This window comes from Natator depressus, chromosome 4 (assembly GCF_965152275.1).
Source record: "Natator depressus isolate rNatDep1 chromosome 4, rNatDep2.hap1, whole genome shotgun sequence".
Taxonomy (NCBI): Eukaryota; Metazoa; Chordata; order Testudines; family Cheloniidae; genus Natator; species Natator depressus.
In genome coordinates this window covers 39,969,881-39,987,534 of record NC_134237.1, presented here as the reverse complement: position 1 = coordinate 39,987,534, position 17,654 = coordinate 39,969,881, and the positions used below count along the sequence as shown (strand labels likewise).

Genomic DNA, 17,654 nt, shown 5'->3' with positions numbered 1-17,654 from the left:
CATGGCTGGGGCAGAGGGTTAGGATTTGGGCTCTGGGGTGGGGCCGGGGATGAGGGTTTTGAGGTGCAGGCTGCCCTGGGGCTATGGCAGGAAGAGAGGACTCCCTCCTTCCCCGCAGCAGCACCTGGGGTGAGAGGCGCCTGTCCCCACCTCGGCAGCTCCAGGGCTGGGGCCGCGAGACAGGCATCTCTCCCCTGGCTGCGGCAGGTCTGGGGCTGGGGGAGACATCTCTCTCCCTGCTGCAGCCATGAATACCTGCACGGCACTTAATAGGCTGCTGCGTGGCCACGCAACTTAGAGAGAACTTAGGTGAAGGAGGTGAACGAAGGTGGAGTGGGAGAAGAGGAGGATGGAGTATCAAGGGAGGAAGAGGAAAGTGCCCTCTTGATTGTATCATTTTTGTTTTTGAAATATTTGGTAAGATCCTAAGCAAAGAAGGAATAGAAGGAAGTGTGTTTGCAGAGAGTCAGAGAGAGAAGCTGATGGGTGATGGAGGCACAGGTGTCAGGAAACAGAGATGTGGAGTTCAGTAAGGAAGAGATTGAGAACAGAGAGAGTAAACATAGTGGAAGAAGCTGACACAGTTGTTGGAGTTCTGAGTACTACATGCACTGCGAGATCTCATAAGCAGATAATGCAGCGTGTGCCTGAAGGTAAAAAAAATGTTCACCAATATCTGAGTATATGTGCTGAAAGAAGGATTCACCTGCCAAACACCAGGTGGACTGGATACTTTAAATGTCTTTGTGCTTGTGTTTAAAACATACAACAAAAATTAATCCAGCACTTCAGATAAGATTTAATCTTTCCGCTTTCTCTGAGATACTGTTTTTCTGGTGTTCATTTTGTTCAATGGTTTTTAATATTTCAGGTTCGAGGGAGTAAAGGCGAGGTCCTTTATGTTCTGGATGCCAGCAATCCACGATATTCTAACTGGCTGCGTTTTGTCCATGAGGCACCATCTCAGGAACAAAAGAACCTGGCTGCAATCCAGGTAAATTTGTTGAATTCTTACCATTCACTTCATGTTATTTTAATTGAGCTGGCTGCATTATACAACGTTTAAATAAACCCAGCTACACAAACAAAACATCCTAAGAAAGTGTTAGGTTGTATAAATAACTGAATAGAAAATAATACTGAAAGTATTATACCATTTGCAAACTGTATACCCTCACCTTGAATATTGGCTTTCGTTTTGGTCACTCTGTACTAAAACCAGGCAGAAATGGAAGGATTTGAAAGATGGGTGACAAGAATGGTGAGAGGCATGGAAAGACCCACACAGTAGGAGATATTGAAAAGATTGGGAGTGTTTAAGTTTGTGAGGAGACAGAGTGGACATGATAGAGGCATAGGAAATAATGACAGGTAAATTGAGCGCTTGTGTTTTCAATTTGCCTTATAGGTCTTTGGGCATCATCAGTAATGATATACTAAAAATCCCAGATGTTTTACTGATTTGTTATAACCTAATGCCCCAGTACTGCACTTCATATATGTGCTTAACTTTACACAGTGTGAGTAGTCAGAGGGACTACTTTCAGTGCATAAAGTTAAATACATGAGTCTTTGCAGCATTGGAGCCTCCTTAAATATAGAGGATGCGAAAGCTCTGACATTCGGTGTAATTAACAAAAACCAACCCATACTCCTTTTAATATGGAAATGTTTTGGTAGTCTGATGGTTTTTACTGTTATGCAAATTTTGGGCCAGTTTCTGTAGTTACTCCAGGCACTGGATCAATGGGAGTTCTGTTTGTGGAATGGCTCTAGTAATGGAACCCTTATTTATTATTAAAGCTAAATACAACATCTCCCTGTATAGCCTTTGTGACAGACTGACAATTTCCTGCAATATCCTGAATGGACTTTATTGAATTAGTCTTTGGAGTTCATTGTACTAAAAATGTAATTGTGTATGTGTTATTGTACAATTGTATGTATTTCCATGGTAAGGGTAAATGGGAGAACAGCAGGGGGACATTAGGCAAATTCACTCATGTTGTTATATCTCCATAGAAGCCACCCCTGGGAAAGGTATGCATCTACTAGTTCAAACTGGATTCTCCAGGGACCCACTGACAAAGAAGGTTTTTGGTTGAGTAGCCTGGTTTTTAAACTGGCTCAGGGCTTTCTTCCTGGTCCAGTAAATGGACAGGGCCCCTAGTCCACAGAGAGCCCTGATCTTAGGGTACGGTTGGAAGGACTGAGCCTGCCAGAATTCATGTTAGGGTTAAGGTTAATTCTGGCAAGTTTATTAGCACGTGTGAAGGTTTATTGTTTTTAATATGTTTTTTCTGTAGTGCTTTTAAGCTTAAGAATAAAGCAGGCTTGCACAGGAAGTCTGTGTTGTACTTGTAGCAGCTACAGTTGTTATCCATCTCTAAATAAAGAGCAAGCAGGTGTCCTGGGGCAACCTGTTTGTGCTGGGAAATACACAGTGAAGGCAGGGAACTGTGCAGCCTGGAGGCACCCCTGTCAGAAGAGGGAGAGATGTGGGTCTCCACTCAGAAAGGCAATGGTCAGGGAATTGGAAACCTGAGAGTGGGTGCCCTTGCTGAACCACTGAGGGTAAATACAGGTGTGGTTGCCCTGAACTGTGGCAGACTTCATAAAGATACGGCAATGATACTCTGTTAAGCCATGTTTTGCAATCATTGCAAATCGGACATTTCTTAATTTACATCAGCAAAGTGATTTCAACTTTGATATCATTAACTCCAGTTACTTAGCTGCTGCTGCTGCTACTAATTACTAATTCAGTTACATTGCTGAAAAAGCAGTAAAACAATTAAAACATTAAAATCATTCATAATACAGATTATCTGTATCAAACACAAGAGAATCCTAATCTTAATGGTTCAATTGAATAAAGTGGAATATGTCATCATAATTACATAGAGTACAGGGCTAATTTTCTAATTAACAAGAGAAATGGAATATTTAAATTCAGATGGGGTTCCAGACCTGTTGTTCTAACTGGCACATTGTAATTACCCTCATGAAACGTAGAAATTCCCATAAGGTTAACCTCTCAAGACATTTTATTGTATGAAAAGGAGGGGTTCTTGTGGAGTTTGTTGGGATTATAAAGCTACTACTGGATTTTAATTTTGTCTCTCTAACCCATTGTTCAGTTTTCAGATTGTGCTGTGGGTAAATGCTCTAATGACGATTTTCATCACCTCAAACCATATAGTTAGGAATAAAGATTTGTTACTGGTACTTACGATGAGCTATATAATGTAAGAATACTGATAATTAGAGAGCAAAGATGGCTTAGGACAGAATGCTCTCTTGGTATCATCATTGCTACAAGCTTATCCTAACGTTGATTGCTAAGGGTACTTTACAGTACCTTTTTTTGAAGTCCATTACAAATTCCCCACACAAATGACCAGAAACCCAAACAGATGCTAAATTGCATCTCCCTTCACTGACAAAGCTTGTCTTTTCAATTATCATAGAATCTAGGTGGAACTTCTCGATCTAGACTGTGGGAAAAACCACAGAACCAGATTCTGCCACCATAATTATTACAGAGTAGTATCATATAAGGCCCTACTCAACATAAGGGTGTCAGAATAAGCCTGTCAGTCAATTCAGTGTTTGTTGAGCAGTTCATGGTCTTGGATTTAAAAGGGGTGAAGTGTGTATATGTCCCCCCCACACAAATAAAATGAACCACATCACTGAGTGGACTGGAATATGTTCAGAAGAATAACTCATCCTGAGATGATTCTGTTGAAGGATCACGCTTAAGAGCACTGATGTCTAGGTTTTAAGATTTGTACAATGTGCTTCCTTTTGGCCATATAAAGGGACCTTACTGGGCTGAAGATCCATTTTTTTAAAGTAAGCTGGTTGTGCAATGTACCTGATTTGATAGCTCAGGTAAAAGCTGTTCCTGGTATTGCTGCAGTTTAAGATTCTGTAATAAAACAGGATGCTTAGATACTTGCTCCTTTGAGTCCAACAACCAGAAAATATTTCTAAATAGTTGTTTCATAACTAATACTGGCATGCGAGCACTAGGAACAGACTGAAAGGTTGGGGTTTACTTCTGGATATACCAATTTTCATTTCTGTGTACTCTACAAATCTGAATTGAATTGTGGGAGGCTTTTCTCACTTATTCCATTAAATGAGCTTGTGATAGAGGAAGTGTGGTCTGTTCCATTACCCTGAACCCAAAAAGGAAAAATTCAACACAGAAAAATCTCAGTAGACAATTGAGTTACAACTTTTAACCTCTGTTAATATACAGCTATGGAGTCATTACACATGGATTGCATTTATCTGGGCAAATCTTCATCAGTGTCGTCAACAGTGACACCTGATGCTGTGAGCTGAAATCTAGGCCATGCCTTGCAATTGACACACACATGTGACCTGTGAAATCTAAACAGTCCATTGTGTTTGTCATGATCAAAAGCAAAGGGCTGCTATTAAATATCTTATAGGAGCTCTTTAAAAACAAATTGGTCTGGAAAAGTATTGTATTTTCAATATTCTTAATGCTGTGCACATACATTTATCTGTTTGCCAATTGTCATTTTGTGAAACGATCTCTGCTGTAGACTACTGTGCAGCAAAAGCCACTTGGTTGTTAATGTCAAAACTATTTTATAAATAGAATCATAGCCAACCAGAGCTTTAAATTCAGGTACTTTGTTCATTAACAACCAGACATTGCGGTGGTCTGGACTAACTCAGCAAACTATGAGTTAGAATAATGAAATGGCAAAGGTTAATGTGAAAGGAGGTATTTACTGTGAAGCAGTAGAGTGGTTTAAAGTCATACTTAACAAATGTAATACTGGAAGATTAGTATTTGAGAATCAGTCAACACTGTAATAAATATAGTGCAACTGGACTATCTCAGTCTAACAGGCAAGAGTGAAGCCAGGGGGTTGGGGGGAGAACACAAGGAAAGCAAGGACAAACTGATAAGCTGCTTAATAAATTTACATATTACAGGACAGTTTTGTGAAAGTCTGAAATCTACTAGTGTCTTAACTACAAAGGCAAGATTAACTTGTTATGCAATAAAAGTAGTAAAATGAACATAGTGTTAACACTCTGGATGCTCAGAGGACCGAATTAAAATGGCTGCTTGATGCTTTCTTTATTATTTTTTTTTGGAAAAAGATGCAATTATTTAATTCCAAGGTCATACACATTTATCAAGTTGTTGAGTACACAGCATGTTTAGTGCTTTTCAGATATTCTGTTACTTACAAAAATGAGCAAACAAAATGGGCAGCTTTGGAAGAGTGAAGTAGCTATTTTTCTCCCACAGGTTTTGCAGACTATATAGCTCATTATCACTGTAGTCTGATATCAATAGGAGTTTGGGTTAAACTTGATGAGTATGTGCCTGAGAAACGGTAAAGCCGCTTAGCAGCACTGTGGCTATTAGAGAAGTCTTAGGGTATGTCTACACTACGGAATAAGGTCGAATTTATAGAAGTCGGTTTTTAGAAATCGGTTTTATATATTCGAGTGTGTGTGTCCCCACAGAAGTGCATTAACTCGGCGGAGTGCTTCCACAGTACCGGGGCTAGAGTTGACTTCCGGAGCGTTGCACTGTGGGTAGCTATCCCACAGTTCCCGCAGTCTCCGCTGCCCATTGGAATTCTGGGTTGAGATCCCAATGCCTGATGGGGCTGAAACATTGTCGCGGGTGGTTCTGGGTACATATCGTCAGTCCCCCCTTCCCTCCCTCCCTCCGTGAAAGCAAGGGCAGACAATCGTTTCGCGCCTTTTTTCCTGAGTTACCTGTGTGGACGCCATACCACCGCAAGCATGGAGCCCGCTCAGGTAACCGTCACCGTATGTCTCCTGGGTGCTGGCAGACGCGGTACGGCATTGCTACACAGTAGCAGCAACCCATTGCCTTGTGGCAGCAGATGGTACAGTACGACTGGTAGCCGTCCTCGTCATGTCCGAGGTACTCCTGGTCGCCTGTGTGAGGTCGATCAGGAGTGCCTGGGCAGACATGGGTGCAGGGACTAAATTTTTAGTGACTTGACCAGGTCATTCTCTTAAGTCCGGCAGTAAGTCCTATTGAACCGTCTTACGGTGAGCAGGTAGGCAATATGTCCTTCTGCACCGTCTGCTGCCAGCCAAAGATGTAAAAGATAGATGGAGTGGATCAAAACAAGAAATAGACCAGATTGGTTTTGTACTCATTTGCCTCCTCCCCTGTCTAGGGGACTCATTCCTCTAGTCACACTGCAGACTGGTGGGACCGCATAGTGTTGCAGGTCTGGGACGATTCCCAGTGGCTGCGAAACTTTTGCATGCGTAAGGGCACTTTCATGGAACTTTGTGACTTGCTTTCCCCTGCCCTGAAGTGCATGAATACCAAGATGAGAGCAGCCCTCACAGTTGAGAAGCGAGTGGCGATAGCCCTGTGGAAGCTTGCAACGCCAGACAGCTACCGGTCAGTTGGGAATCAATTTGGAGTGGGCAAATCTACTGTTGGGGCTGCTGTGATGCAAGTAGCCCACGCAATCAAAGATCTGCTGATATCAAGGGTAGTGACCCTGGGAAATGTGCAGGTCATAGTGGATGGCTTTGCTGCAATGGGATTCCCTAACTGTGGTGGGGCCATAGACGGAACCCATATCCCTATCTTGGCACCGGAGCACCAAGCCGGCGAGTACATAAACCGCAAGGGGTACTTTTCAATGGTGCTGCAAGCTCTGGTGGATCACAAGGGACGTTTCACCAACATCAACGTGGGATGGCCGGGAAAGGTACATGACGCTCGCATCTTCAGGAACTCTGGTCTGTTTCAAAAGCTTCAAGAAGGGACTTTATTCCCAGACCAGAAAATAACTGTTGGTGATGTTGAAATGCCTATATGTATCCTTGGGGACCCAGCCTACCCCTTAATGCCATGGCTCATGAAGCCATACACAGGCAGCCTGGACAGTAGTCAGGAGCTGTTCAACTACAGGCTGAGCAAGTGCAGAATGGTGGTAGAATGTGCATTTGGATGTTTAAAGGCGCGCTGGTGCAGTTTACTGACTCGCTTAGACCTCAGCGAAACCAATATTCCCACTGTTATTACTGCTTGCTGTGTGCTCCACAATATCTGTGAGAGTAAGGGGGAGACGTTTATGGCGGGGTGGGAGGTTGAGGCAAATTGCCCGGCTGCTGGTTACGCGCAGCCAGACACCAGGGCGGTTAGAAGAGCACAGGAGGGCGTGGTACGCATCAGAGAGGCTTTGAAAACCAGTTTCATGACTGGCCAGGCTACGGTGTGAAAGTTCTGTTTGTTTCTCCTTGATGAAACCCCCCGCCCCTTGGTTCACTCTACTTCCCTGTAAGCTAACCACCCTCTCCTCCTCCCTTCGATCACCGCTTGCAGAGGCAATAAAGTCATTGTTGCTTCACATTCATGCATTCTTTATTCATTCATCACACAAATAGGGGGATGACTACCAAGGTAGCCCAGGAGGGGTGGTGGAGGAGGGAAGGAAAATGCCACACAGCACTTTAAAAGTTTACAACTTTAAAATTTATTGAATGACAGCCTTCTTTTTTTTTTGGGGGCAATCCTCTGTGGTGGAGTGGCTGGTTGGCCGGAGGCCCCCCCACCGCGTTCTTGGGCGTCTGGGTGAGGAGGCTATGGAGCTTGGGGAGGAGGGCAGTTGGTTACACAGGGGCTGTAGTGGCAGTCTGTGCTCCAGCTGCCTTTGTTGCAGCTCAGCCATACACTGGAACATATTGGTTTGATCCTCCAGCAGCCTCAGCATTGAATCCTGCCTCCTCTCATCACGCTGCCGCCACATTTGAGCTTCAGCCCTCTCTTCAGCCCGCCACTTACTCTCTTCAGCCCACCACCTCTCCTCCTGGTCATTTTGTGCTTTCCTGCAGTCTGACATTATTTGCCTCCACGCATTCGTCTGTGCTCTGTCAGTGTGGGAGGACAGCATGAGCTCGGAGAACATTTCATCTCGAGTGCGTTTTTTTTTCTTTCTAATCATCACTAGCCTCTGGGAAGGAGAAGATCCTGTGATCATTGAAACACATGCAGCTGGTGGAGAAAAAAAAAAGGGACAGCGGTATTTAAAAAGACACATTTTATAAAACACTGGCTACACTCTTTCAGGGTAAACCTTGCTGTTAACATTACATACATAGCACATGTGCTTTCGTTACAAGGTCGCATTTTGCCTCCCCCCACCGCGTGGCTACCCCCTCAACCCTCCCCCCTCCCTGTGGCTAACAGCGGGGAACATTTCTGTTCAGCCGCAGGCAAACAGCCCAGCAGGAATGGGCTCCTCTGAGTGTCCCCTGAAGAAAAGCACCCTATTTCAACCAGGTGACCATGGATTATATCTCACTCTCCTGAGGATAACACAGAGAGATAAAGAACGGATGTTGCTTGAACGCCAGCAAACATACACTGCAATGCTTTGTTGTACAATGATTCCCGAGTATGTGTTACTGGCCTGGAGTGGTAAAGTGTCCTACCATGAAGGACGCAATAAGTCTGCCCTCCCCAGAAACCTTTTGCAAAGGCTTTGGGAGTATATCCAGGAGAGCCGCGAATGCCAGGGCAAAGTAATCCTTTCACATGCTTGCTTTTAAACCATGTATAGTATTTTAAAAGGTACACTCACCGGAGGTCCCTTCTCTGCCTGCTGGGTCCAGGAGGCAGCCTTGGGTGGGTTCAGGGGGTACTGGCTCCAGGTCCAGGGTGAGAAACAGTTCCTGGCTGTCAGGAAAACCGGTTTCTCTGCTTGCTTGCTGTGAGCTATCTACAACCTCGTCGTCGTCATCATCATCTTCTTCGTCCCCAAAACCTGCTTCCGTATTGCCTCCATCTCCATTGAAGGAGTCAAACAACACGGCTGGGATAGTGGTGGCTGAACCCCCTAAAATGGCATGCAGCTCATCATAGAAGCGGCATGTTTGAGGCTCTGACCCGGAGCGGCCGTTCGCCTCTCTGGTTTTCTGGTAGGCTTGCCTCAGCTCCTTCAGTTTCACGCGGCACTGCTTCGGGTCCCTGTTATGGCCTCTGTCCTTCATGCCGTGGGAGATTTTGACAAAGGTTTTGGCATTTCGAAAACTGGAATGGAGTTCTGATAGCACGGATTCCTCTCCCCATACAGCGATCAGATCCCGTACCTCCCGTTCGGTCCATGCTAGAGCTCTTTTGTGATTCTGAGACTCCATCATGGTCACCTCTGCTGATGAGCTCTGCATGGTCACCTACAGCTTGCCACATTGGCCAAACAGGAAATGAGATTCAAAAGTTCGCGGTTCTTTTCCTGTCTACCTGGCCAGTGCATCTGAGTTGAGAGTGCTGTCCAGAGCGGTCAAAATGGAGCACTCTGGGATAGCTCCCGGAGGCCAATACCGTCAAATTGTGTCCACAGTACCCCAAATTCGACCCGGCAAGGCCGATTTAAGCGCTAATCCACTTGTCAGGGGTGGAGTAAGGAAATCGATTTTAAGAGCCCTTTAAGTCGAAATAAAGGGCTTCATCGTGTGAACGGGTGCAGGTTTACATCGATTTAATGCTGCTAAATTCGACCTAAAGTCCTAGTGTAGACCAGGGCTGAAGGTGATTATCAATTTAACTTATGTTGACTTTAAGACTCCTTTTTACTGCCAGAGTGATGCAAAGGGGGTCTTAGTGTAAATGAGAATCAGGCCCCAAATTTTTATTACTCTATGGCTTTCAAAAGCCAGTAGGTGGTTATTTGTCAGTCAGTCTATCTACTGGTTAATAGTTTTGTTTGCTGAGGTACAGTGTTACAAGGTAGAAATTAAAAAAAACCCCAAAAACCTTTTGCAATCAATACTACAGTTACCACAGTAATTTCCTCTCAACTGTTTGGAAAAACTGTTGCCATCTGGTTGGTACTTTATGATAAATGTTGATAAATTGGTTAGTCTCTAAGGTGCCTCAAGTACTCCTTTTCTTTTTGCAAATACAGACTAACACGGCTGTTACTCTGAAACCTGACTTTTTGGTCAGTTATGGGAGCTGGGGGGAGACGGAAACATTTACCATTTGGAATTAAAGCCCTGTTGCACAAGAATGCTTAGGCATCTGTGTAACTAAGAACGTGGGCAATCTCAGTGAAGTAAATGGGACTTCTCTTGTGCTTAAAGAAAGTCATATGTTGAAGTTCTTTGCTAGATTAGAGCCCAAGTGTCTCATATATTGTCTTTGCTTCTTGGGAGCCAAATCCTTGATAAACTGTAACACGTTTTGGCAGCCAAAGAATCACGGTGACCTGATCTTCCCTTCTCTAGCTTCAAACGCGGTTCTGGTTCATATAAGGCTTTATATAACTGCCTCTGATGTCAGTGGGAGTCTTTCCATTAATTTCAGTAGGGACTGGATCCAACCTAAAAGGCTCAATCTTGCAAGATCCTGAGTATCTCCTGGAGGTGCCATTGTGCTGAGCTCCTGTAATGTCCACTGACTTGAACGGGAACTGGGGCACTCAGCACTTCCAGGAGATGCTCAGCACCTTGCAGGTTTGAACTCGTGAAGATCTAATTCCGTTTAAGGCTTGTTAAATTGTTGATTTTTGATGGTTCCTGTGGCAGTGAATGTTTTAGGTTTGAACTCCATATATGTGTTCCAGCGTCCCTGTACTTTTTATGTCTTAGTAAGTCAGCCTTTCTTAAATTAAATAATAAAATCTTTTAATCAGAGATGAATCCAAACTGGAACAGCAAATCCAAACATCCCTGAACTTTGAGGGGAGTTTGGATTTAGACCCAAAGTCAGAGCTAATCTTCATGACTTTGCCTCATCTGTGTTTTTTTGTTTAAAAAAATAAAAATTACATGCTCTCTTCTTTCAAGGAGGAAAAAGTAGGTCAGATCTCCCATGGCAAGCCCTGGGAATAGAGACTGGCATGAGCATTAATATTTGCTTTATTACTGGAATGTTGGTCAACTTACTTAGAAATATATGACTGCAAAAAGCAGCATAATCTCACCAAATCCATGTTAAGAATGCCTGGTATTCCTGATGTGCACATGGATATGATGTTAAAGTGTGGGTGCAATTATAAGTGAGGGATTCTAAAGATAGGTAGAGAAGAGGGACTTCAAACCAGCCACCCAGAAATCTACAGGCAAATAGTGTATCTGAGAAGATGAAGCATGGCACCTTGCATGGTCATCAGCAATGTAGATGGAGCCTGGGACTTCTGGGTCTTAAAGCATGAACCTCTGTGTCTGGGTAAAAGACCTTGGTTAGCCAAGGCTCTAGCAAGTTCAGCAACCTCTACAGGTGTCCTAGCTATCGCTAGAGGGGGACAGAGTTCCACATGGAGTGGGTGTAGGTTAGCCAGCCTGTTAGAATGGTATGGGAGAGAACCTACCTGAGAGAGAAGAGGGTGATGTATAGAGCAAGTTGGAAAATGGATATTAATTTCCACAGAAAATTTAGAGTAAAAAAATCAAAACCCAAAATATTTTGAACAAAAACTGAATTAGTTTGATTCAGAAATGCCATTGTGGTGCCTGCTGGGAGTTGGGGTTCCTTGTGCTCCCAATCTTATCTATGGGCCAGGCTTCCTTGTTGTACTCCACTTCCCAGATGCACCACGGCTCCCATCCTGTGTAGAGGAGGCCATGCATCATGTCAGTCACATAGCAATGCCTTAAACTAGGTGATAGCTCCAAAAGTGCGGTCCATTTTTAAAGTGTACAGAGGACAGCTCGGTTACTTACCAGATCAGCAGTCGTGGGTCACCAGTATCCTTCGATGTTGATCGATGTTTGGCGCTGTGTGTGTGTTTCCTCTATGTGCCGCCCCAGCCCTGCACAGAAAGCTGGCACAGCAGACCTTGAGCAAACAGCGTGATGACCACAAGATTTGTTAAGGGGTGAAGGCACCCAGCCACGTTTATTGTTGATGAAGCATGGTACTAGTATCCTGCAGACTTTACCGGACCACTAATACGTGTATGCCCATAACAGTGGACCAGCTTAGTGCATGGCGGGACTTTTCATTTTTTCTAGGCCAGACAAAAATACGTTTTTCGAGATACATTTTTATACCCCAATACAAACAAGATAGTACTGCCCCTCTGACATAGTTACTGCCTCCTGATGTGGCTAATTATCACCAATTACCTTGTTGTACATGTTAGTTTGTTTAAAACATTTTTATTACATATTGTCATCCTGACCTTATCTTTTAGGAGGGGTCATTGTGTTCCTGTTATCCTTGGGGAATGTTTTTGTACCATCCTTGATATCGGGATGTTGTGGTACCACTTGATATTGTGATGTGTTTGTGTGAGTACTTTGTGGCTGGCACTTTTTAGGAATGTGTATTTCTGCAATATCAGCCCTGTTCTTGCCAGATTGTGCGAGCAGGTCCTGCCTTATACCAGGGAGGCCTTTGAAACAAGGACTTATTTTTCAGGCTCTTTTCCTACTACACCCTTGACCTCCAAGGAAATTCTGTATGTGGAGCAGCTGCAGAATAAGTCCCCAAATATGTATTGTTACTTGTACTAATAATTATTTGTCTCGCACATAGAGTGGTAGATGCTTTACAGATAGATAAGAAGATAAAAGGCCAACATTTCAAAGGTATTTAGGAGACTAAAGATGCAGATGTCTAGTAGGATTTTCAAAACCACGTAGGTACCTAATGGTTGATTTCAGTGGGAGTTACGCATTTGGGTGGTTTTGAGTTTCCCATTTGCCACCTATTTGCATCACTAGGTGCCTACATTCTTTAAAAATCTGGTCCAGAACCCCTGCCCTGAAGAATTTTCAATCTAAACAGGCAACAAGCAAAGGATGGAGGAAGTTACTGCAATTGAATGGTGAAGTTTAAAATAAGTCTTGTAGTCCACAGTATTTGTATGTTTAGTAAACTTCAGTGGGAATACAATCTTTAAAGGCACAATACCAGACCCTTCATATGACTGTGTTAGATGCTTGGTGTATGAGCAAATCATATATTTTACTTTGTTTGTGGGTGTTTTTTTTTTCTTTTTGTTTTCCAGTGGTATACTTTCCCCTATAAGAAACAGCGGGTACATTTCCCCTACATGTAGAAAATTGCCTTGCTTTTAGAATGTGCTGTGCTGGACAATGCTATAAAGACAGCATCTGCCTGTCTTTGCAGCCTGTCTTTGCTGACAATGAGTGGAGAGAGCCCTTTTTACCTTACTTCAGATCAAAGCTACAGAAGATAACTTTTTTTTAATTTACATTGTAGTAAATTAAAGTTCTCTGAAGCACATGACAGTGTCATATAAAAACCAGCACCCTCCTAGATGTAGGCAAGAGTTAGGGTGGTAAATGGATAGCTATCTAGATTGCACTTTGAAATACAGATCTTGGAAAAAAAAATGTGTAATTATATTTCTTTTCAAATGCCATCACTCATATAAGGGCAAAAAATGACGCTGGTCCTTGAAGACTGCTGCTTCCATCTAGTTTATTGAATTAAATAGCTTTCACTGTTGTATGAAAATTACTTTTTAAATATATTACAGACCTTCTGAAGTATTAGAAATACTATATTCCTGTTGACAGTTTAAATTAATCTTAGCATATTACAAAATTAAAAAGCATTATCTTGTCCTTGTGTTATGATGCTTCCTACAATCTAGATACACTGTACAGAAGGTTCAATTAATTTTACTGGATGTTAATCAGATAAGCATTAAGATTTATGACAACACTTGGAAGTCTTCATTAAGTAAACATGATTCTCCTTTAGTTGCCTTGAGTAGCACCCAACGCACTTGGCTTATGTACAGCAGAAAAGGCAGCCTAGTAAATCAGCTTATGAGGAGACTGCTGCTTTTGTTAAATAGCTGTCTGTCTGTCTGTCTATCTAAGCTTTGGTTAAGTAAACATTGTGAGACAGAGTAATTTTAGGGCTTTTAATTTTTTAAACCAGGTACAGTATCTGGGCTAGAACTTCAGTTAGTATGAATCGGCATAACAACAGTAATTTATACCAGCTGAGGATTTGACTTTAAAATTAGTGTGTGAAAGTGTGTATTAAGAGTGTGTCTGTTGTAATTCTATAGTTTAAGCTTATGATCAGAGGAGAAAGCCTATTCAATAAGAAGGCTGGGGTCCTGTGGAAAAAAGCGCTATGTAATCATGTAAGTGAAGGCTGTATTATAATGCATACAGACACACAAAAGCTACATAGCTCGGGTTGCACAGGCTACGTTCATTCTAACACTTCCTAATTTTTGAGTGCTTCACTTTCCAGCCCTAAAGTTGTTGGTATGCTGAGGATGATGGTAGAGGAGGGCAAAGGTACATCACCTTTACACACCCTTATCGTAAGCCTATCCCTTAGCAGAGGTGTTAGATCATCCTCAGAGGATGTTCCAGCATCCAAGCCTCACCCAAGTGCAAGGACCCTCCATCCACACACTCTACACCAGGAGAGAAAGCTGAGAAGGGCTATGCCAGCTGGTGCCACTTGGAGAATTGACTGTGTCACCTGAATCCTCCGTAGCTATTTAAGCTGGCTTTGTGCCAGTAGGATTCAGGACCTGGCTCTAAGGTTTTATTTTTCTGTCATGGTGATTCATGGCTTCTATTTACTCATTGCAATAGGAAGGTGAAAACATTTTCTATCTGGCTGTTGAAGATATTGAAACAGATACAGAGCTGCTGATTGGCTACCTTGATAGTGATATGGAAGAAGTGGAGGAGGAGGAGGAGGAAGTGATCCTTAACCAAGAAGACGAGGACAATAATAATAATAATAATAGTAACAACAGCAATAAAGAACTACAACAAGCTGGTGAGAAAGGTACAGATGAGACGTGTGAGAACTAAAGTAGCTTTTTTATGTTAAAAACAATATCAAAACAAGGAAACTAAAACTTCCCACTAGTGAGAAACTGAAGATGTCTGTACACATATTTTACTCATTTGTGTGGCAAAACTGAGGACCCTGTCCTCAGCTCCCTTGTGCTTGTGGAGTCATTTACTACCTCCATTGAAAGAGAATGTGAAATGGTTGTAAAGCTATTAGAGCAGAATGATTCGCTGCTGCAAATGCCAAAAGTGTGTAGAGCATCGATGAAGTGGGGCTTGACCTTTATATTACTTTTTACTCCCTGTTAGTAAAGGCAACATAGCAGAGGGAGAGTGAGCTGGATTCTGTTCTTTATTGTGGAGCATCAGCAAATTTCAGTAGTCTGCACAACCATACTGAAGGGAATGAGGTTGCATAGGCATAACTGAAGGCCGAATTTGGCCTGCAGACCATTGATTGATATGATGATGTACCAAGAAGGAAGGAATCCAGTTTGTTTGCAATGTTGGAATTTAGCAAAAGTAACCCTACTTGTCCTGGGATTTGGTATGGATAATCCTTTGAGAAACAGTGGACCCACTGTGCTTGGTGAATCCCATGAGGCCATTTTACATAGTCCCTTTTTATAGAATCATAGACTATCAGGGTTGGAAGGGACCCCTCAGGGGGTCATGTAGTCCAACCCCCTGCTCAAAGCAGGACCAATCCCCAGTTTTTGCCCCAGATCCCTAAATGGCCCTCTCCAGGATTTAACTCACAACCCTGGGTTTAGCAGGCCAATGCTCAAACCACTGAGCTATCCCTCTCTCTGGAGTAGGGCCTCACTTTTCAGAGTAGGACCTCACTTTTAAAGTAATCAGAAATATAATTGCCTAGAAACTATACCTCTACTAATGTTTTTTTTTCTCTCCCCCAACTGTGTAGATTCTCTCAGCTGCAAAGAAGACCACACATGTCCAAATTGTGAATCCAGTTTTGCCAGCCAGGAGATCCTAGCTGAACACCTTCAGACGCTGCACCAAAAACCTAGTGAGGAAAAGGAATTTAAGTGCAGGAACTGTGGAAAGAAATTCCCAGTTAAACAAGCCTTACAAAGACAGTGCGTACACACAAGAGTGCTTTCTATAAATAACCCTTTAAACCAATCAGTAAGCTTAGTCACATCATTAACTACAGTTTCTGTTGCCTGCAGCTTTCATGCCTCTTTTCCAATGGTGGTGTGATTTAAGAGGCTGGAGTTGCACTAAATTTCATTGCCTTTAGTAATTGAATTAGCCTTTCATACTTTGCCCAGTACATTAATTTTTGAATATATTGACTTGCTGTATTTCATACAGTGATTTAGTTTGAATCACTAGTGCCATTAACATTTAAATAATTGGTGCCTTTAGGAAGGCTTTCGTGGGGGGAAAAAAGGCTGTGTAATTCATGTATTGTATTGCATATCAGAGCTGTTTTGCTATGCTGGAACTTTGGTCTACATCAGTGGACTATTTTATCAAGGAGCCTCATGGAAACAGATGGCATCTCAGCTATCTCCAGCGGGTGACATTGTGGAATTAGAATAAAACTTTGAAGTAGGGAGATGAAGATGTAAAAGGACAAAGAAAGATGAATAAAAACCAGTTCATGTTGATTTTATTAAACCTTTGTGGGCAGAACAAAAAATAAATTGAAACATGAAAAAGAGGCAAGATTTAAAAGCAAATCGCTTTCAGTTCTGTCCATTATTGTGTATATTTATCCTTTAAAGTCATGTCCAGTATACTTTACATGAAAACTTTCCTAATCTAATTGATATTATCCTGAGTTTTTCTTCTAATACACAATGCTTGTAAGTAAATCAAATTGTAAATGAAACGGATGTGCCACTTTTTTTTATTGTAGATTTAGTTATAGAGGGTACCCCATTTAATCTAATTGTTTCATATCAGAAAAAGAGTAAAATAATATTACATAGCCGCATTAAACTGTTTCTGTAATGAAGTGATCTGTTTTCACATAGATAACATCATATTAATCTCTTAAATGATTATCTCTTACTTCTAAGCAAATGCTCTGTGTGCTTTTCTGGAGTAGTATTTTGTAGAGGGAACAAAATGTTTTCAAGCAAAAATAAACTTTCGTCCTTCTAATCTATAATTTGGCATTTGATTTGTGCTAGGTGACTAGTTAAATTTATCTAAAAACTAGGTGAAAGCCTGTGCTGTCATCTTGGTGTAATTTGCAAAGAGTAAAAAAAGCCGAAAATGGCTGAGAACTTAAAAATGGGATGGTAACAGACTGTGAATCCCGGTGATGATTGAACAACTTTTCAAAATAAGAAAAGCTCTCAACCATGCTTTTAGCTCTTCCCAATGATTCAACTGACAATTGTGGGATCTTTTATTTTATTTTATTTTATTTTATTTTATTTTATTTTATTTTTATATATATATATATACACACACACACACACACACACACACACACACACACACACACACACACACACACACACACACACACACACACACACACACACACACACACACACACACAGCACTTGGGGAGAAAAAGACAAGTGCATTGGTAATTGAGAATACCTTTCCATATTATACTATGTCCCCAAACTTTAGCCATGTGAGTTCTAGGATATTAGAGAGGCAAGGTGGATGGGTAATCTTTTATTGGACCAACTTCTGTTGATGAGAAAGACAAGCTTTCACGTTTACACAGAACTCTTCTTAAGGTCTGGAAAAGGTAATCAGCATGTCATAGCTAAATATGAAATAGAACCTCCAAAGATGAGCCTCAAAACTTAAATTCATAACTTTGCTAGTCACTAAAAATCATGGACTGAATAGAG

At 42.1% G+C, this 17,654-nt stretch overlaps 1 protein-coding gene across 2 annotated transcripts in view; it reads left to right on the top strand.

Annotated features, from left to right (window-relative positions):
- The window catches only part of PRDM5 (PR/SET domain 5), a 131,922-nt gene that overhangs the window by 23,711 nt on the left and 90,557 nt on the right, over positions 1–17,654 (top strand). For both annotated transcript variants that reach the window (XM_074950019.1, XM_074950018.1), the window contains exons 3-5: positions 872–994; positions 14,599–14,797; positions 15,731–15,905. In XM_074950019.1, coding sequence (XP_074806120.1) covers positions 872–994; positions 14,599–14,797; positions 15,731–15,905 — 497 coding nt within the window. The remainder of the gene's footprint in view (positions 1–871; positions 995–14,598; positions 14,798–15,730; positions 15,906–17,654) is intronic.